The 21637-nt window shown below is 34.2% G+C and overlaps 1 protein-coding gene across 2 annotated transcripts in view; it reads left to right on the top strand.

Moving 5' to 3' along the window:
- The window catches only part of STK38L (serine/threonine kinase 38 like), a 109540-nt gene extending 94384 nt beyond the window's left edge, over window positions 1-15156 (top strand). For both annotated transcript variants that reach the window (XM_074268773.1, XM_074268772.1), the window contains exons 7-14: window positions 371-525; window positions 2096-2198; window positions 2423-2484; window positions 3942-4059; window positions 6999-7122; window positions 9334-9429; window positions 11166-11257; window positions 11396-15156. In XM_074268773.1, the coding sequence (XP_074124874.1) occupies window positions 371-525; window positions 2096-2198; window positions 2423-2484; window positions 3942-4059; window positions 6999-7122; window positions 9334-9429; window positions 11166-11257; window positions 11396-11523 (878 nt within the window). In that variant the 3' untranslated portion in view covers window positions 11524-15156. The remainder of the gene's footprint in view (window positions 1-370; window positions 526-2095; window positions 2199-2422; window positions 2485-3941; window positions 4060-6998; window positions 7123-9333; window positions 9430-11165; window positions 11258-11395) is intronic.
- The last annotated feature ends 6481 nt before the right edge of the window (window positions 15157-21637 follow it).

The following is a 21637-nucleotide window of genomic DNA, read 5'->3' as shown; positions in this document are numbered from 1 at the left end:
CCTGCTCTTTTGATGTCTGATAACTAGGAACCTTGACTGGTCTTCTGCAGCTTGACTTAGTTTGGCCAGGTCTCTGAATGTAGTATTAGCTTTGAATTCGAATAGTCATTGAAGCTCCAAGGTGATGGTGGGTTTCTAGGAACAAAGACCTATGGTGTTTATATTGTAAACACTTCCCCCCAGATGTTGTTGAAGATGTATAGAATGGACATCGACTACAGAATCCTACAGAAATTGCACATATAAGACCACAGAATGATAGGATCGTAGACTTAGCAATGTAAGGGATCTTGGAGGATACTCTCTAAGTACAATTAACTCCCTTTTTGAGGCATTCCATATAACATGCCTCTTAATTTCCACCATTCAGGAGACATGATGACATTACTAATGAAGAAAGATACCTTGACAGAAGAAGAAACCCAGTTCTATATTTCAGAGACTGTTCTGGCTATCGATGCAATTCACCAGTTGGGGTTCATTCACCGAGATATCAAACCAGACAACCTCTTATTGGATGCCAAGGCATGTGAATGAACTGATAAGCTCTTAACCTGCTGGTTATTATTTGGTAAAGAAATGGAGCTGTTGGTTTTTTCCCCCTTAATGTTTTATTGATAATAATGGTCTTTTCCTTTTATATTTCATTGTCACTTCCTGATGACTTTCAACCCCACCTGCAAATGTTCCATAGCACTTTCTCCTATTAAAAATAAGTATAGTAGAGCTAAATAGATCAACACATTGGTCATGTCTGCAAATGTATGCCTTGTTCCACACCTGTGGTCCACCACCTCTCTGCCAAGGGATAAGAGGCTGACTTCTCTATCAGTCTTCTATAGTTATGATTGGTCACTGCATTGATCAGAATTCTGACATTGTTTTCCTGTACATTGCTGTTTAAATTGGTTAAATTGCTGGTTCTGCTTACTTTGTTCTTTAGGAAGACTTCAAGATTTTCCTAATTTCTCTAAATTCTTCATATTTCTTATGAATAGGGGGAGGGAGCATGCATTTATTAGTTGCCTACTGTGTACAAGGCACTGTTTTATGTAAGAGCTTTACAAATATTTGTAAATTCTGTAAGAGAGGGGCTACTATAATCCCTAATTTTACAGCTGAAGAAAGTGAAACAGGTATAATCCAGTAAGTGTCTGAGGCTGAATTTAAACTCAAGTCATTCTTGACCCCAAACTCAGCACTCTTACCTATTGTACCACTTACCTGCCTGACACAGTATTCTTGCATTATATTCATATGCCACAATTTTTTTAAGCATTCCACAACTAATGTGCACTTACTTTGCTTTCGCATCTTTGCTATGAGAGAAAAATGCATTAAATACCAGACCTTTCTCTTTGCCTTTGATGTCCCTGGGGTATATGCCTAATAATGGTGTCTTAAAGTGTCACAGTATATACAGATTAGTAACTTTTAAAAAATATAATTCTGATTTGTCTTCTAGAATATCTCACATACTTCACAGTTCCATCAACAGAGTATTAGAACGTCTTCCCACAGCACTCTCACTATCCCTTGCTTTCCATCTTTCTTCTTTTGTCACCATTAGATATAAATTTTTCCAAATGGAAATGGGCAGATTGGATTTTTATTGAGAATAAACCACTTAATTTCACAGAATCAGGAAGCTGGGGTAAGGAATATGAGTGATATCAAGAATCTAAAAACAATATTAATATGTTTGAATATCTAGCAACCTTATAAATCATGGGTTAGCAAATCTTAACCTCTGAATCAAACCCAAATCCCGTTTTATCAGTCTCCACAGCTAAGAATGATTGTTTATATTTTAAAACAAATCTAGTTTAAAAAAATTTTAAGCCATTCTTAGCTTCCAGGCTATACAAAGACTTATTTTATTCCTTAATTTGTAGATCCCTATTGATTTTTACTGTTATATGGGACTCTACTCTCTCAGATCATCACACAGGATTTAATATCATCATATGTATTCATTTTATACTAGATACTTTACAAGGTATATTTCCAAATTAAATCTAATAAAACAAATCAACCTCAAAAAGTACTCTGAGATTTAACCAGATCCTTTTTTTTTTTTTTTTTTTTTTTTCAGGGACATGTAAAGTTATCTGATTTTGGCCTATGCACAGGCTTAAAGAAAGCTCATAGGACTGAATTTTATAGGAACCTTACACATAATCCACCAAGTGATTTCTGTAAGTTTTAGAGTTTTTTAGTAAACAAACTCAGTGCATTATTTTCAGGAACTTGATTGTTGTACTGTGTTAAGTTGCTTTTCAAGATGAAATTGCTTTAAGTTGTAAAAGTTTATATTATTAGCATGAAACTGCCAGGTCAAAGCTTTGTGTTGTTTTTTGTGTTTTTTTTTTTTTCTCAGTCTTTTTCACTGTATCTTCATTCTTTATTTTATTGAAATTAGCATTTCAGAACATGAACTCAAAAAGAAAAGCAGAAACATGGAAGAAAAATAGGAGACAATTGGTGAGTAGTTTTTAAGATAAGATCTTTATGCTATCAGATTGGTTTCACCTTGACTGTTACAAGTTATGCTGATTGAGCTTATTGCAGAGTGGGGTTTGTGCGGGGTGGGATTCCTTCTTTTTTAGCATGATCTGGAGAGATAATGGGAAAACTAGGTGACTCAGTATACAGACTGCTGGTGCTAGAGCCAGGAGGACTGAGTTCAAATGTGGTTTCAGTCACTTACTAGCCATATGACCCTGGGCAAGTCATTTAACCTATTTGCCTCAGTTTCCTCAACTGTAAAAATGAGTGAATCACTCCAGCATCCTTGCCAAGAAAACCTAAATACCTCATGAAGAGTTAGACATAATTGAAAATGACTGAATGGTGAAAAGCAAATATTCCTTCAAAAGCTGATGGTGATTTTTTTTTTTTTTTTTTTTTTTTTTTTTTTTTTTGGCCACAGAAATTCTTGAATTACCATGGTTCCTAAAATATGGAGAGTTTGTATTTTGCATTTATGGAAAGAATTTGTTCCATAACTTTGCATAGGAAAACCAAGTTCATTGTATAGTTTCTTTGTATATTAGATAAATGGAGAGATGTAGCATGGAGGTGGGGCAGGAGGACTGCATAAAGAACTATAAGCCTTGGAATCTGGAAGATTGGATCTTAATCACACTTCAAACACATTATCTTATGGGATGAGTCATTTAATCTCTCAGGGTCCCAGGCAATTCTTTTAGTATTTCAGGTTATCATGGGCTGCCCTATCAATATCAATGGAAGTAATCTCTATATTAAGAGTGTTCTCCCTTTCCTGCTTCCTGACTTCCTAACTAAAATACTTTCTACAGAACCTTTCTCCAATGCCTTTTACCCTGTATATATATTTTGCTTTGTATATATTTGTTTGCATGTTGTCTCCCCCATTAGATTGTTAGCTCTCTGGAGCATAAACTGTCTTTTCTATTTTTTTTAATATTCCCAGCACTTAGCATAGTGCCGAGCACATAAAAGTATAGGGCCACAAAAAAATATATATATATTATGCTAATTTTTAGTTAATGCTTATTAATTTTAAGAATGCACATTTCTTCTTCCTGATGTTTGTAGTCTGGTCATTTCATTAGCTTCTTCACCAAAATTCAATAGCTTATGTTTGTTCCTTCAAAATATACTAAGTACCCTACTGTGTACAAGCAGTTTAATAAAAGACTTGATAGAGAAATTTGATGCTTTTGCCTCTTGTAGATTTATTATGTCAATGATGTGGGATTTTCCTACTAGTGATATAGATCAAAAGCTTTCTATATGTATCCATCTTTGTACTCCTGATACTCTATCTTGTAAAAAGTAAATGTTGGTTGAAAGAGTTTATAAGTGCTTTTCATTTTAAATAATACTTATCCCAAAATTTTCAAGGAATATTAGGAATATTGTTAGTGTATCTTTGACAAAGTCTTTTCTTTCAGGCATATTCCACAGTTGGAACTCCAGATTACATTGCTCCAGAAGTATTCATGCAGACTGGGTACAACAAATTGTGTGACTGGTGGTCTTTGGGAGTGATTATGTATGAAATGCTAATCGGTATGACTTTCATTGTTAATTTCAATCTGCAATACATAAATGTTCTTAAAGGGCTCTGACAACATAAGTATGCAGAGTCATTATTAGAAAATAAGCCATCTTGTGATTTTTGTTTTTTGTTTTTAGAAAGTTATTAATTCTATTTTTGTTTCTGGAAAAAAATAACAATAATAGGAACTTTGGATATGCATGTTTTCAACATATTTAAATGTTTTTAAAGATGTTAAATGTGTTTTAATATATTCATCTATGTTTTTCTGAGTATAGAGTTTAGAGATATGTTCATACAACCATTGTGGTAAAATGGAGATAGAAGTAGTTTTTTAAAGTCCTTTATATATTTTGACAACGTGGTATAGTGAATAGAGAGCTAATCTTAAAGCCAGCTCTAAAAGCCTGAATATGGCACATTGGCCATTAATTGTCATAGCCTCTAGCTGCTTTGTGTTACAGAGAAGAAACAAACTTTCTGGGAATTCTTTATAGTCAAATCAAGTCAAGTGAGCAAGCATTCATACCAATAAAATGATGGGTCTAGTCCCTACTTAAATATATATATATATACTTTATAACTTTTACATATGTCATCCAGTACCGATTCTCTTTTAAAACACATTGAGTTGAGTTATGTAATTGTAATCCAAAGAATCCCATATTTTATTGGAATTGAATACATCATTTAGTTGGTCTCTTAGTGGCTACCTGTTGTCTCCAGGATAAAACAAGAACTCCTCAAGCCAGTACTTATGGCCTTTTACATTATATTTCTTTTCATGCCTTATTTTCACAGTACTTACTGTTAAGCACTTTTTATTCTACTCAAATTGGGCTATTAGCTATTCCCCATTCAGTTTGTCATTATGTCCCCATTTCTCTCACTGGCTCTTCCACCTAGAATTCCTTCCTCTCTGTCTTTCAGAATCTTTATCTTTTTTTAAGATTCAGCTCAGGGGCCACATTCCCTGATCCTCTCTCTGCCAAAGGTGTAGTAGCAGATTTGTTATAATGGTATATAGTAGAGACAGCCAACCTCAAGGCCAAGTCTATATCCCATATATATTTATTTGGGTATGTCTTGTATTTCATTGGTAAAATGTTAGTTCCTTGAGGGAAAGGCTATTATGTTTTTGTCTTTTTAGTCCCAATTCTTACATTACCCATAGATAGTATGGACTTAATAAGGAAGAAAGAGCATTTTTTAAAAGCACCTATTAGCACAGGTATGTTAAGTGTTTCACTAATATTAGGACTTAAATACTAGCGGTAACAGCAATATCATCATTTACTTTCCTCACAAAAATTCATCAAAGTAGTGGAAGTATTTTTTAAATTGTTTTATTCCGAAGTACACAGACCAAAGAAGAATTACCATTGCCATATGCAAAGTAGAACAAAAAAAAAAGATTGAACATAAAACTGTGAATCTCTGTCACCTGCAGCTTGCTTTTCTTTTTATAGCATATAATAAATTTAACATGTAACTTTCAAAGGTCTTCTGTTTGTGCTTCCTTCTGTGCTTTTCTCTGCATTTAGAAAAAGTGTTTCTAGGACCCTCTTTTCTTTCTTTTTCTCTTTTTGAGAGGCCACCTAACACTTATCACCCACCACTGACAAAAAAAAAAAAAACACTTATGCAACAAATACAGAAACTTTTAAAACAAATTTTAATTTCCCCTATTGTCTGTTCAAAAATATATATCTCATTCTTTGCTGAGAGACGTAAGTAAAATACCAATTTACAGATAAATGAAACTGAGGTTAAGAGGGCTTACATACATTCAACAGAATATATGCTTTCTGAAAGTAGTCAGAGTTCCTGATACCTAGAAAGTACTTAATAAATGTTGACTGATTGACTTCTCCATGGTCACAGAGATAGTCTTCAGACTAGGACTTGAATTCTTGGCTCCAAATTTCATGCTTTTCTTGTAGACAATACTCTAGAGATTTTCAAGCAGCAAGCCAGATTGAATATTTATCTGGGATGTATTAGAGAACTGTTTAGGAAAGGTGGCACTAGATAAGCAATATGGTTTAATTCAACAAACATTTCTTAAGTATAAATACTTAATTAAAATTAAAATCGGTGCAGATCACTGTGCTAAGGAAGATCTAAAGTTAGATAAGATTGCCTTCACAGAGCTTATAATTTATTCAGAGAATTTGATATTTATAATAATGATATAAAATAATGTAGGTTAAGTTAATAATAACAATTATAACAAAGTGACACATTAGTATCAATGGAGTAAAGTCCATTTTCAATTGAGGAGAGTAGGGGAGATATCTTTGATTAGAAGGTATTTGAGGGACTCTTTAGTGGATGGGTAAGAATTGAACAAGTGGCAAGTTATTTTATTTCAGGCATGAGTAATAGTATTCACAATAGTATGAACAAAGGCTTAATACTGGAAAGGTACGAATACCTACCTGGGACTTAGGAGAGATCTGCTTTGACTTCAGTGGAGAAGAAGGGAAGGGAAGCAGTTTAGTATAAAACTGAAAAGGTAGAGTAGTATTAAATCATTAATTAAACCAGAACAGAGAATACAGAGAAGTTTTAAGCAAAGCTTAAAGTAATATGAACTGAGCTTAGTTAAGAAGATAAATCTGGCTAGCTATGTATAAGAAGGATTGGATGAAAAGCAGAGGCAGAAATCAGAAAATAATATAGGAAGACAGCAATGAAGTGCCCATCTTGATGTGAGTTTAGTGGAAATAGAGGAAAAGAACTAAACTTAAGAAGTATAATAGTGTATTTAAGTTGAAGAACAGAAATGAGTCAGTCAACACTAAGGTTTTGTGCATCCCAGCTTGCTTCTGCCCTACAGAACCAAGTAGATTAAGTCTATTATATCTTCCTATATGTCATGACTTTTATAATTCTTACTGTGTTTGATCAAAAAATCAGATGAAACTTTGTTATCTTTGATATGTAGGATATCCACCCTTCTGTTCTGAAACACCACAAGAAACTTACAGGAAAGTTATGAACTGGAAAGAAACTCTAGTATTTCCTCCAGAAGTACCTATATCAGAGAAAGCCAAGGACCTAATTCTCAGGTTAGTGCCAAATCTATATAAATAACTCATTGAAATCTTAAAGTTGCATAATTGAAATGTAGCAGAATATTTTAATTTGTTAAGCAATCCTAATTGGGATTTAGGATATACTAATAAAGAATGTACCTTCAGCAACAACCTGTTCTGTCTCTTAATTGGGATGATAAAAACAGTGATATTTTGAATTTGTATATTCAAATTTGAATTTGAATATGTGTATTTGAATAGTAATGCTAAGAGCACAGTGTATACTGTATATAGCTACAAAAACAAAGACAATCTATCTTCAAGAAGTTTACAGTTTCATGGGAGGCAATGCATATACTTTACAGTCTAAAGGTGAGACAATGTATATAAGAAAGTGACGAAGAGGGAGGGATATTTTTGATTTGGAAAGTTGCAAGGGAACCCTAAAGGAATTAGATTAATACATACTCTTTATAGGATCAATAACAGAATAAATTTGATTATGTTTACTGAATAAGATTGGGGAGGAAAGGCTACTTAGGGGGACAGAAAATATACACCCAGGTGACTACTACTAATGGAAAGATGATCACAGAAAGAATTGAAGGCTGGAACCCAGGGTGCAGTAGGCAACCAAGGCAGCTACCAACCAGGGCAAGTGGCAGACGTGGGTGAAAGTTTTGTTGTTTTGTATGATGAGTTGAAAAATAGTGTTATAAGTTGGAATTAATGTCTGTTGGTCTCACTATTTGAAATAACTGCTGTGAAAGCCAGAAAGCAGTCTGGCCAGTCTTAGCCATAGGCCAACCTTCATATCATATGCCAAAATAATAGATATATGATTTACATGAAAAAAGTTACATATGAACAAGGAAGAAATTCCTTGTCAGATCTATGGATCTGAAGAGGTTCAGGACCAAATAAGATAAAAATGGACAATTTTGATTATATAAAATTAAAGGGGTTTTGAAAAAAACAAATAAAATCAATGACATGAAAATTAAAGGGAAATAAGTGATTGTGGAAAAATATTTGCATTAAGTTTTTGTATTAAAGCTTTTATCCAAAAATTTTATCCAAAATATGTAAGGAATTAGTTCCGATTTGTAAAACTAAAGGTCATTCCCCAATAGTAAATGGCAGTTTAAAAAGCAGTTTTAAAAAAAAATTAGCTATTAATAGCCATATGAAAAAAAATTAATCACTAAATAATCAGATAAATGCAAATTAAAGCAATTCTAATGTCAGCCTCATATCTATCAGATTGACAAAGATGACAAAAGAGGAGATATTTTTTTTTAGCACTTAATAAAATTTTATTCAATTATACATTAATTAAATTAAATTAAAGAGGGTGTGTGTGTGTGTTTGTGTGTGTGTACATATCCATCTATATCTATAAGCTCCCTAATGTATACATGTACATATGTATTTTATGTGTGTATATATGCATATGTATTATATAAGTGATAGGTATTTTTCTTTTTTAAAAAATAGTTTTTTATTTTCAAAATATATGCAGATAGTTTTCAACATTCATCCTTGCAAAATCTTGTTCTAAATTTTTTATCCCTTTCTTCCCCCACCTCCTTCCTTAGAGAGCAAGTAATTTAATATATATTAAACATATGCAATTCTTCTATACATATTTCCACAATTATCATGCTGCACAAGAAAAATCAAATCAAAAAGGGAAAAAAATGAGAAAGAAAACAAAAAACAAGCAAACAACAAAAAAAGGTGAAAATACTATGTTGTGATCCACATTCAGTCCTCACAGAACTCAAAATTGAAGATTTTGTTATATTCAACTATGTGTGTTTTTTATAAGGATTTCTTTTTCTTTATATTGTTTGAAGATAAATGAGGAGAGAAAAATAAATGTTTGTTAGAAAAGTGGAAAAATAATTTAAATTTGCAAGGAAATAGAAAGAAAGCAAAAGATCATAATGGAAAATTGTATTCATGTAGGATTATGGCCCAAACTTAAAAGTGGGAGAAAAGAAAAATGTGTTGTAATTACTTGTTACAAATTTCTACAACCTATTCATCTACCTATTCATTCAGAAATCTTTTGCTAAATACTTCTATGTACAAAAACACATATTTACTTTTCCTCTAAAATTTACAAAGAGAATCTTTTGTACTCATCAGTTAAAAATGAATTACTTCCAATAACTTATTTGATAACAACTTTTTAAACTATCTTGATTGTTATGCTAATAACTTGCTTCAATATTGTAGATTCTGTATTGATTCAGAAAACAGAATTGGAAACAGTGGAATAGAAGAAATCAAGGATCATCCTTTTTTTGAAGGAGTAGATTGGGGACACATCAGGTAAGTTCATGGGGACAAATCAGGTATGTTCAAAAAAAAAAGGAAAAGAACATTGAATATATGGCTAGGCTTCTACCCCCAAGTTTAAAGCTTAGCACACCCTAAGCTGGTGTGTTCTATCCCTAGCCCAGCCATGCTCAAAGGCAATAGGATTCCTTCTCTAAAGCATTGGGGGTATGAGGAGATTACCTGGCTGAAAAATTGGAAGGCACTGTTGGTGGAGGGAGGGTCTAGTGCCATCACAGAAGTAGATGTCACCTTTCCACGGAGAGAAAGGGCTATGGATGTGACCAAAAGTGCCCAGTTAATCCAGTCAGGGCACACACACTCAATATGGGATGTTCTCTTAGCCACTGGGGGATCCTGGCTTTAGGGAAGCATCTGGTAAAAGTTAGCAGGAAAGTCATTTCTAGACCATTTGGTTTATTTACATTTTCTTTTTGAGAGATTATTGTATAAAATAAGTTTAAAAAAAACAATAAATGCTAGAGATAAGTTTGATCATATCCTGTTAGAACCCCAATAAAAAGTAATTTCATTGTGGTAGTAGATAATTGATGATTTTAAAACATGAAATCCATCTTTCATAATTACATTCATATTAGAGTGTGCAGCTTAAAGCTAATTAACTTCGAAGTGTCAATTTCAATGATTAAAAACCAATTTGAAAATATACAATTGTGTCTCTGTTGAGCTTTTTATATTCAGATTTTTTTTTTTTTTTTTTTTTTTAAGCTGAGGCAGTTGGGGTTAAATGACCAGGGTCACACAGCTAGGAAGTGTTACATGTCTGAGGCTAGATTTGAACTCAGATCCTCCTAACTTCAGGCTAGTTCGGATCTATTTTTTATTGATTGACATAGGAACTTTTGCTTGATCAAAACTTTGAGCATGTGAAAATAACATTCATGTCTGCTGAAGAATACAGTGGGGAAAAAACATTGAATCTAGTAGCTGGAGGGATCTTGTTCAAATGCTCACTCTGATTCTCTCTTACTTGTGTTATTAACTTCCCTGGGCATCATCTGTGGCATGAGGTCACTGAATTAAAGGGTTCTTTACCAGATCTAGAACTATAATCCTAAATTTGCATTTTGTTTTTTTGTTTCATTTTTTAAAATTGTTTTATTTTCAGTTCCAAATTCTCTCCATTCACTTCCTATAAGTTTGCATTTTTAGCAGATATAATCAATTTCTTTTTTAAGAAATATTTTGTAATCTCTTTTCTCTTTCCCCTATACTAGAAGGAGTAGTGAAAAGACCACTCTCAAGTGATCACTTTTCAAGGGATAAAATCACTTTTCAGATTATAGAATGTTCCAATCTTGGCTATATCATGTTGGAACTAGCTACTGACATAAGACACAAGGCACAATTTGATTTTGTCTAGATAAAAGATTCTCCAATTTGATATAAATTTATTACTTTCTTCTATTTCTCCTTTCCTTCTTTGGTAGTAGGTGATTCTGGGACAACAGTTATGAAAATAGAGTACATGATAATGTTGAGTTAATATTAAATAAAGTTTTTTTTATTTTAAATTACAAAAAGTCTTTTATTTAAATTACAAATTTAAAATTCATTTCTCAAACAGACTTCCTATTATTCTTATGTAATGCCCAGAGAAAAGCAGGCAGAATTCTGAATGGGATTTTTTTTGTTTGTTTGTTAATGGGCAACTGGAAATATATTACTATTTACCCTAGCTTCTTAACGATCTTGTTTGGCATTTTTAGGGAGAGACCAGCAGCAATTCCCATAGAAATCAAAAGCATTGATGATACATCAAATTTTGATGAATTTCCTGAATCTGATATCTTACAACCAGGTAAGAAAGTTACCACTTTGAACTTTTTGATTTTATAAAGACTACAGAAAGATGTTCTCCTTCATGTTCTTACCTTTTATTGTAAAAGTTCTTTGGAATTCCTTTGTACACGGTTAACTTGCTCTCTCTATTTTACAGTGCCAAATACCACAGAACCGGACTATAAATCCAAAGACTGGGTTTTTCTCAATTATACCTATAAGCGGTTTGAAGGGCTTACTCAGCGTGGCTCTATCCCTTCCTACATGAAAGCTGGGAAATTATGAATGAAACTCACACACGCCCACACCCCAAAAGAACTCAGGTAGCTGCATCACCAAGGCTTGCTTGGCGTAGATAACAATACACTGAAATAAATATTCCCAAGGACGGTGGTGCTCATCGACTTCAAGAGGAAATTCTACAGGATTAGGATTTCTAAGACTTCTACAGGAATTAGTTGGCAGTGCCAGCTGGATTTTTTTTAATATTTGACTATTTTTGTTAACTTTATTATACAAAGGTACTGGAATAAAAGGAGTGTACATCCCTTTGTAACTGCACTGCCTTCGCGCATATTATGTCCATTCTGCCTCTGTGTACTGTGGCTTTGTACTGTAACACTTCTAATCAATTCAGGAGAAACACATATCATTTAAAGCAACATAGGCTAACCTGTAGGTCATGGTGCAGTATTGCTGTTTTCTTGCAAACCTTATGGGTTTAGATAATCAAGATAAAAGCCATCTTCCATAGTTGTTGTTAGAACACTTGCCCTATTGGTTTCAACATCCATAGAGCATATATGAAGACAATTTAAATAATGATTTTAATAGAAATAGGAAATACACTGGTTATTTAAAGTTAATTAGGTTTATCATCAAGTTATTGTGCAGACTCCACCATACAGGGTGACAAGCTTATGAGCCGGATAAGGAAGTACAACACCTCCACTCAAAAACAACACTAATCCATTTACTTTTCATTCAGAATTACTATTGACTTGTACACACCTCTGTGTGTACTTTTAGGGAAATGTAATTATATAATATGGAGAGCATCCAGTTGCTTTCTTTAAGGCAAAAGGATTTGTTTTGTTTTGTTTTGTTTTTTTTACAGAGAACATGGTATTATTTTCAGTTAATTGTAGCAAGTTGGTTTTAAGAAATGACTATGAGGGCTGCTTGTATGTAGAATTTGTGTATTTTTATTAAGCTATTTTTTTAAATGTCAACCTTCTAAACATGAACTTACAGAAATGCCAAGATCTCTTTATTTTGGCTTTCCAGAAAGATAAAGTTGGTACATATCACTCCTGTTATTTTTTTCTTTCATTGAATGAAAGTCTCTTCTTTGGTAGTACTTGTGTTATTGTGCCATTAGTCATTATACTCTAAATGTACCAAAGATCCTGAATTGAGTGGGTGTTCATGACTAAGAGGAATTTTTATTTTCCATTGGTAATGACATTAGGATGTGAAAGCATTTTGATTGAGGTTAACTTATTCAAGGGCAATATTATTCACATTTAGTTTTATCACTGTGGTTTAAGTAGATGGGTTCCATGAAGTGAATGTTGGCCAATGTTTTTTTGGATTGGGTGGGGGGAGGGAAGTAAGAATTCATACTCAAATCTAATGATGTGGCCAGTGAATTTGTCTTGCCTGAAAGTTAGATAATCTTTTATAGCTCTATATTTTAGTTCCAAAATGACTATCTGAAGTTTTTGCATTTCATAGGGACCTAACAGTTAAAGAGAATCCGTTATCTAAGAATGCCCTAATAATTTGTCTCCAAGCAATGAAAGCAGTCAATTACTACAGTTATTGTAACTGACCTTTTTCCAGAATCTAGACTGATGGTTTGCTCTTAGGAGGTTTCCTGCTTTTGAATAGTAAAAATTACATATGAGCATTATGCAAAATGTTAAAAGCTTTTACAGTTATTGCTGCTAGGTAACCCCACATCTGTCTCAAGAACATTTGGCTTTTGCTTTTACCACTTAATGTTCACTTCCAATATTTGAACTTCTGTTATGTGTTCATCCATGATTTCATCTTTCTTTTCCATGTTTGGTTCGTGTGATTGAGTGTCCTAATGGCGAAAGCTATTAAAATTTTGATTTGGGTTATCTCAATTTGACTAACTTTCTGATTTTTCAAAGCTATGACTGCCTTTTAAAAACATTTTCAGCTTCCAGGATTCTTTACTAGATATGCTGGTGTTTTTTTTTTTTGTTTTTTTTTTTTTAAAGCTATCCTCATAGGATAAAGGTATTTTGGTAAGATTCAAGGAGATTGCAACCTTATCCAATTCTTAATTTCCCTCCTCCCTCCCCCCACCTTTGCCTTAGTAAGTAGTACAGTAAAACATTGTTAATTCAAGATACAGAAGGCCAAATATAATAGTAATATCTAGTGAAAGGAGCTGAAATATCCACTCTCTCTTTTTAATTGCAAGGAAGCAGAAAATTTAGCAAACCTGCTTCTGTCAGATTATTTCATGGAAAGAATGTAGAAATGTTCCCGATTCCTCATCAGTGGAAGTCATAAAAAGTTTATTTTGTTTAGATCACTTGTCACTTTTCTCACCTTCACAAGTTAACAGGGTGATTCACAATCCATCAGATCATTTCATCAAAAGCATTTCTTAAGTGCCTATCTAAAAACAATTAAAGACTCTCTGTCCTTTGTGAGCTTACAATTTGATTAATGATGCAGATTAAATAGATGATTTGCAAAGTACTATTGAGACTGAATTTTCACTATTACACATATACCATATTTCAGGTAAATCACATCATTTAAATGTCAAAACATTAAATAATGGGGTAATAGCACTTGCTTTGAAATTTGCCATGATTTTGAATTAACAGAAGTTTTACTATAAATTATTTTTCCTAAATATATATGAAACTGTGTAACTCAGATTTCTTGATATCTTGATTTTAATGTAGACTTTGACTTTTTTATTGAAAAAAACCACCTTTATATTAAAGTGACTTATGTTATTTTTCTTTATGTACATTTCTTATTAATACAGCTTTAAATCTCCTTTAAATTTACCAAAATATAGAGCTGTCAGAAAATACTGAATTGCTTAGAAGTCATATGTGTGATTTCTTAGCAAACTGATTTTAATAAAATTATTTGGTGATAATGGGAAATAAAAATTGTAAAATATTAGAAACATTCTTTGATCTCCACAGATCATTATAAAACATTAATGAAATTAAATGTACTGGATTATTTTGGGTTTTCTTAACCCCTACATATATTCCTGGGAATCTGTATATTTTGAAACTTTTTCCACATGTAAGTACATTATTTTAATGCTTGTCTATGGAAGATCTACAGAATATCGGTATCCTACTTTGTTGGGGGTGAAAGAAAGAAAATCAGTTGTCCAGTTTTTTTTACAATTTCCAAAGAAAGTAGATCTCTATGTTGATAAGCCGAGATCCTCTGCCCCTAAACATATTCTCTTGTCTCTATTCCATAAAAATTCTAGATGAATATTTTATTTTTACTCCAATATTTTCACTTTATTTTTATTTAAAGTTTTTTTCCTTGTCCCTTTAGAAGTGCACTTATTTCTGAAAGATATACATGAGAATACTCAAAATAAACTTAAATAAAAAGACATTCAGACCTCTAGAGGCAATACTTCAGTTTTCTATGAAAGTTTAATATTTGAGGGTGATACTGTTATTTTAAAATAAGAACAAGGTTACAAACAGAAAAATAGACCTCCATTCTTAAAAAGCAATCTAAAAACATAGTTTAGTAATTGTGTAGAAAACTAATCATCGGAATATTGGGTTCTGTGTTCAGTTACTAAGATTTGTAAATGCTGGTTTTGGTGGGGCTTAGGTTTCTTTTTCAAGAGTCAGACAAAAATAAAAAGCTATGTTTACAAAATTCTTTCTGATGAATGGTGGTTTGTTTTGGGTTTGGGGGAGGGCAGTTTATGCTGAAAAAATGAGTTCAGATTGAAATTCACAGTAGAGATTATTTTTTAATAACAGTTAGGATAGTTGAATACATATGTGTGTGTATATGTATACACACACATACATACATATATATGTATATATACATATATATATATATGCAGGGCTACATATATAGAGATATACATGTTTATGTATGTATACAAACAATTCCAAAAGCCTTAATGCATTTTTAAGTTGGAGATCAAAGAAAGTGATTTGAATTGGTAGTCATCTGCATTGAGGTGATGTGATGCTTCAAGCTACTGAAATGGATGAGATTACCAAAGGGGTGAGTATAGAAAGAGAAGAAAAGCAGGAAAAGACTATTATGACATGTAAACAAATAAGTATATCAATACTAATTTACCCCCCCCCAAAAAAAATCATTAACTCAGGGGATGAGAAAAGACTTCTCATAAGAAGTAGCACATAGACTGAGCCTGAGATGAGAAGGGAATGACTCATTCTAGGGACAGAGGATGCTACAGAGCTAGAAAAGAGTGCCAAATTCTTATCAGTTCATCTGGAACATGCAGCATGTGAAGGAGAATAATGAAGGTCTACCTGGACTGTTAGGCTGTTATCAGATTGTGAAGGATTTTTAAGTGAGAGTGTTGAGGGATTTGTCTTTTATCTTAAAGGCAATAGGAAACCACTGAAGATGTTAACATACCAAGACACATTCAGAATTTTTGTAAATAAGACTGTAGAACACTTTTTTGGTGGAATAGAAAAAGACAAATGGGGGCAGCTAGGTGGCGCAGTGGATTGAGCACCTGCCCTGAACTCAGGAGGACCCCAGTTCAAATCTGGTCTCAGACACTTAACACTTCCTAGCTGTGTGATCCTGGGCAAGTCACTTAACTGCAGCCTCAGGGGGGAAAAAAAAAGAAAAAGACAAGCTTATTTTTCTGTATTACTCTTCACCAATATAATAAAAAATGACTATACACTATGTCCTGAAATGAAATTTCAGATTTAATGCTATAGCAATCAGATTTCCAAGTGATTATTTATAGAAAGAGCTGAAAAAAAATCCATTTGAAGGAACTCAAAGTGGTCTTTCTGGGGAAATTAAAGGGAGAAGTAGGAATGAAGCAGAAATATTAGCATATCTCAAACTACATTGGATTGTGATCATTAGAAGTATTTGGTACTGGACAACAGAAAAGTAGATCAGTGAAACAAATTGTAGAAACACTATTTAAATAAAAACAAGGTCACAAACAAAAATAGATCTCCAATCTCCAAATGCATTTGAATATAACAACTTCCTTTTTTGTTAAGCCCAAAAGAGGAACTACTGTGGAAGAATTGTGTTCAATAGTTAGAAGTACTGGAAGTGAGTTTGGCAGAAATTAAGTTTAGGTTAATAGCTTTTACTTTTTTTCCTTTCTATTTTTTATTAAAGTTTTTTATTTTCAAAATATATACATGGATAATTTTCAACATTCCCCCTTACAAAACCTTGTGTTCTACATTTTTCCCCTCTTTTCCCCTAACCCCCTCCCCTAGATGGCAAGTAATCCAATACATAACATCTTTCACTTCTGAAGAAGTGGGTGGGCATTAGGGGCAGTTAAGCAGCACAATGGATTGAGGCCTGGACTGGGGATCAGAGTGAACTGAATTCAAGGACTCAGACACTAATTGTGTGATCCTGAGCAAGTCATTTAACCCTGTTTGCTTCTATATGCTCAGTTCCTTCATCTGTAAAATGAAGATCATAATAGTAGCACCTGCCTCCCAGGATTGTAAGGATAAAATGAGAGTATCTGTAAAGTGCTTTGCAAATCTTAAAATACTAATATAAATTCTTGATATAAATTACAGGGGGCAGTTAGGTAGCAACATGGATAGTGCTGAGCCTAAAGTCAGGAAGACTCATGGTTCTAAATTCAAACCGGCCTCAGACACTTACTAGTTTCATGACCTTAGGCAAGTCACTTAACCCTGTTGGCCTTAGTTCGTCTGTAAAATGAGCTAGAGAAGGAAATGGAGAGTTGTTTCAATATCTTTGCCAAGAAAACCCTAAATGGGATCATTAAGAGTTGGATAACATTTTTTTAAAATGACTGAAAATAATTAGCCCTCATGCAAAAACTAATACATGAAGTGAACCTTTTTCTCTCAGGAGTTTGCCCCATCAGTCACTCTACATACTAGTCCTTTTCCTGGTACCTACAAAAATGCTCAGGTCTATTTTATCCTTAGAACACCTTTGCTTGACCTTGCCATCTCTTCAAACCGTTGTTCTGTATCTCTTCTTTTTCATTTCCTGGAAGGAACTACTGTACTCCCTTTCTCATTACACAATCCTTTACAATCTGTTTTCTGAACCAAGGACTGAATTGTAAGTTCCCTGCAAGGTTACCACTAGTCAGCCAAGTCTATTGACCTATTAAATCTTGTAAAGCTTGCTTCAATCCAATCCCTCTTTCTCCTGGTCCTTTCTCCACCTTCTGATAGTTGATCTCACTCTTTCAAAAAATCTCTTGATTCCCATGAAACCTCACTTTCTTGTTCTCTTCATTGATCACTCTTCAATCTCCTTTGTTGTAGCATCATCCCATCTCCTGCCCCTTAAACATATGTGTTCCTCAGGCTTCCATCCTGGGTCCTCTTTTCTTTATGTAGTGCATATATGACTCAATACTCATATATGCCAGATCTATATATCTAGGTTTAGCTTTTGTATGTTTTTTGTTCAGTCATTTCAGTCATGTCCACTATTTTGTGACCCCATTTGGGATTTTCTTGGCAAAGGGACCTGGAGTGGATTGCCATTTCTTTCCCCAGCTCGTTTTACAGGTAAGGAAACTGAATAGACAGGGTTAAGTGACTAGATCATAGCTGAGGTCAAATTTGAACTTGGGAAGATGATTCTAGGACTCCAGCACTTTAGTCATTGTGTTACTAAGCAACACAGGTTTCATCTATCTTAGTCATACATCACCAACAGCCTCCTGGATGGTCTGTGGGCATCTATCTCAAACTCAGCTTGTCCAAAATGGTACTCACCTTTCCATGAAAAACTTACCCTTAGGGGCAGCTAGGTGGTGCAGTGGATAGAGCACCAGCCCTGAAATCAGGAGGACCTGAATTCAAATCTGGCCTCAGACACTTCCTGACTGAGTGACTCTGGGCAAGTCACTTAATCTCAATTGACTCGGAAAAACAAAAACAAAACCTTACCATTACCTCAAAATTCCTTATTTTGGTTGAGGGTACCACCATCCTGCCAGTCACCTAGGTTTTTAATCTCAAAGTTATCCTTGACTTATTTCCCTTTCCATTCTTCTCACTTGCAAGTTTTGTTGATTTTACCGTGATACCATCTCTTTCATCTGTCCCCTTACTTCCATTCAGTCACTATTCTACTCCATCATCCCTGGCCTATATGATCATAATACTTGCCTAATTGCAGCCACTCTCCTCATTCATTCATTTGCCTCATAGCTGCCAAAATAATGTTCATAAGGTACAAATCAGATCATGCAGTTCCCGGTGCAAAAATCTTCAGTGGTTTCCTGTTGCCTCTAAAATAAAAGACAAACTCCTTAGCTTACTTATTCTAACATCCTTCACAATCTGGCAATAATGGAATAACCAGTTATATAGCAGCTACTACTAAGTTCTAGGCACTGTGCTGAGTACTTTTTACAAATATTGTTTCGTTTGAGCCACACAGCAACCTTACACGTTAGGTTCTATTATCATCCCCATTTTGCAGTTAATAAATTAAGTCCAGAGTCACACAACTATTATGGGTCAGACTGGATTTGAATGTAAGATTTGCTGATTCCAGGCTTAGTACTCTATTCTCTGTGCTATCTAACTGCCTAAGATACCACTTTAATGACTTTGCCTCACATAATAATAAACCCTCCATAAAAACTTCTAAACTCAAATACATTAAATATGTGCAAATGTTGTTAGGTGCCATCTCTTGCTCTGGGCATTTCCTCTAGCTAATGCCTAAACCTGAAACACTCTCTCCCTCCTGTCTGGCAATTAAATTCAATGACTTTATTTAAGTTCTAACTCCAATCAATTCTAGTGCCTTTCCTCTGGTAATTATTTCCCATTTATCCTGTATAATATCTTCCTTTATGGATATTTGTTTGTAGTTTCCTATATTAGATTGTATTAGATTGTAAGCTCCATAAAAGCAGGGTCTGCCTTTTGCCTTTTAGTTTCCCTAGTGTTCAGCACAGTGCCTGGCACTCAATAAATATCTGTTGATTGATTGAGTCTAATCTTCAAGGGGAGAATGATTTAATATATTAACTATCCTCCTAAGTGTGGGAGTTTGTGGCTTTACATTCCTAATGCCCAGCACAGTGCCTTGCAAAATGTAGTTCTTCAAATATTCGCTGGAATAATAAGTTTTATAAAATCTAAATGGAGAGAGAGACAGAAAGAGAGAGAGAGACAGAGAGAAGAGACAGAGAGAGAGAGAGAGAGAGAGACAGAAGAGGGAGCAACAGAAATATTTGCAGCTTGGACAAATCATTATTATTATTTGCCTAGTAAGTATAATAGTTATAAGAACCAAAGAAATAATACATCAGCTAGCCCCAGCAATGTGAGCATATCTTTCCAGAAGGTACTTTATACTCTTATAATAGAAGGCCTGTTCTTCTGTAGGAATGTAATGTACCTTTTAAGAGGTATTTCTCATTTAATTTTTGCTGATAAATGAATCCTTTTATACAGAAAAGCTACAGAACATAATGGTTAGAGATAATGGTTCCTCAGTGCAAATACGAGTATTATATATACTCTAAGCAAATCACTTAACCTCTCAGTACCCAGGGCAACTCTTAAAATTATAAGAGGCAGAACAGTTGCAGATATGCATTAGTGGAGAGTTTATTCATCAGAAAGTCTCTATCAATGAAATCGCACATCTGGACACCAAAAGATCATCAACCCTTATGTCTATGAAGGGAACATAAGAGCCAACCACTTTTTATAAATAAGAGATCATGTTTCTGGAGGCAGAGCCAAAATGGCAGAGAATAGGTACCAACTCACCTGAACTCTTCCCGAAATCCTCCAAACACCTTTAATGCCATAAAACAATTCCTGCCACAGCAGAACCCACAAAAGAACAGGGTGTAATGATTTTCCAATTAAAGACAATTTAGAAGGCTAGGAGAAAATATTGAAGGCCAGGAGCAGACCTTGGAAATAATGGAATCAGAAGGAGATTACAGGACTTTCTTTACTAGTGCTGAGGCAGAACTCTTGTTGCTTTCCCCTTACTTAAATCCAAGTTGCAGTCATGGCTAGCAATCCCAGGGCAAAAAGCAGCAGTAGCACATCAAAGCTTGTGGCCACAAAGGATCAAGCACCCTCATCACAATTCCAGGGAGAAAAGGTTGTTTGTGTTCACTTAAAGACCAGAGAGATCCTACCACCCTAGAAGAGCTGACAATTTATAAAATCTAAATGGAGGGAGAGACCGAAGTCTCTCTAGAAGTATCTATTAAAACAGCTGCATAAAATCTCTGAAGCTTGGGACAGTGTATCTTTCATGCTGGAAACAAGGTCCTACTTTATCAAAGGGTTAAAAGTTTAAAAATACGCTGGGAAAATGAACAAAGAACAGAAAAAATTCTGTGGATCCAAAGAAAATCAAAACACATGTTCAGAAAATAGAAAAGTCAAAGCTCCTACCTCCAAAGCCTTCAAAAAAAAAATGAATTGATCTCAGACCATGGAAGAACTCAAAAGGGATTTTGAAAACGAGTAAGAGAGGTGGAAAACTTGGGAAGAAAAATTACTAGAAAAGGTCTCCAACCTGTGGGTGGTTGGAGCCAAACAAAGCAGGCTAGAGACAGGAGAATCAGGAATCAAAAAGAAAATTAATTTCAAAGTGAGGAAAATGGTTTGCAAGCAAGTAAGCAAGGACAAATATAACAGAGCTCTCCCCTAGTGGGGGCAGTGTGAGGAGATTTTAATATTTATATTTATGGCCATACAATGAGTTATAATTCTGATAATAAGGGGTAACAGGAAGAATGTGACAAGTTTGATTCATAGCAGGTTTTCTTGACTAGAGGTCTACAAGCTCAGACATGATGCTGGTATGAAATAATTCTGGCATTTTGCTGTGTCTGAGATCATTCAGAGGGTGAGTGCAAAGAATTATTGTTATGCCACGCTCAGGATCCAGCCTGCTTGCTGGGCCTTAGCTCTGGAAAACAGGGTGTTTCCTAATATCTTGACAAGAATGATGCAAAAAAATCATGAAAAATGAGTCAACAGATTGGAAAAACACACACACACACACATACACATACATACATACTGGAGAAAATAAACCTTAATAAAACAGGAAGTACAAAAAGCCAATGCAGAGAATACCTTAAAGGCAGAATTGACCTAATGGATAGAGG

Source organism: Sminthopsis crassicaudata, chromosome 5 (assembly GCF_048593235.1).
Source record: "Sminthopsis crassicaudata isolate SCR6 chromosome 5, ASM4859323v1, whole genome shotgun sequence".
Classification (NCBI taxonomy): domain Eukaryota; kingdom Metazoa; phylum Chordata; class Mammalia; order Dasyuromorphia; family Dasyuridae; genus Sminthopsis; species Sminthopsis crassicaudata.
The sequence above is the reverse complement of the archived record's forward strand: the minus strand, read 5'-3'. Positions and strand labels throughout refer to the sequence as shown.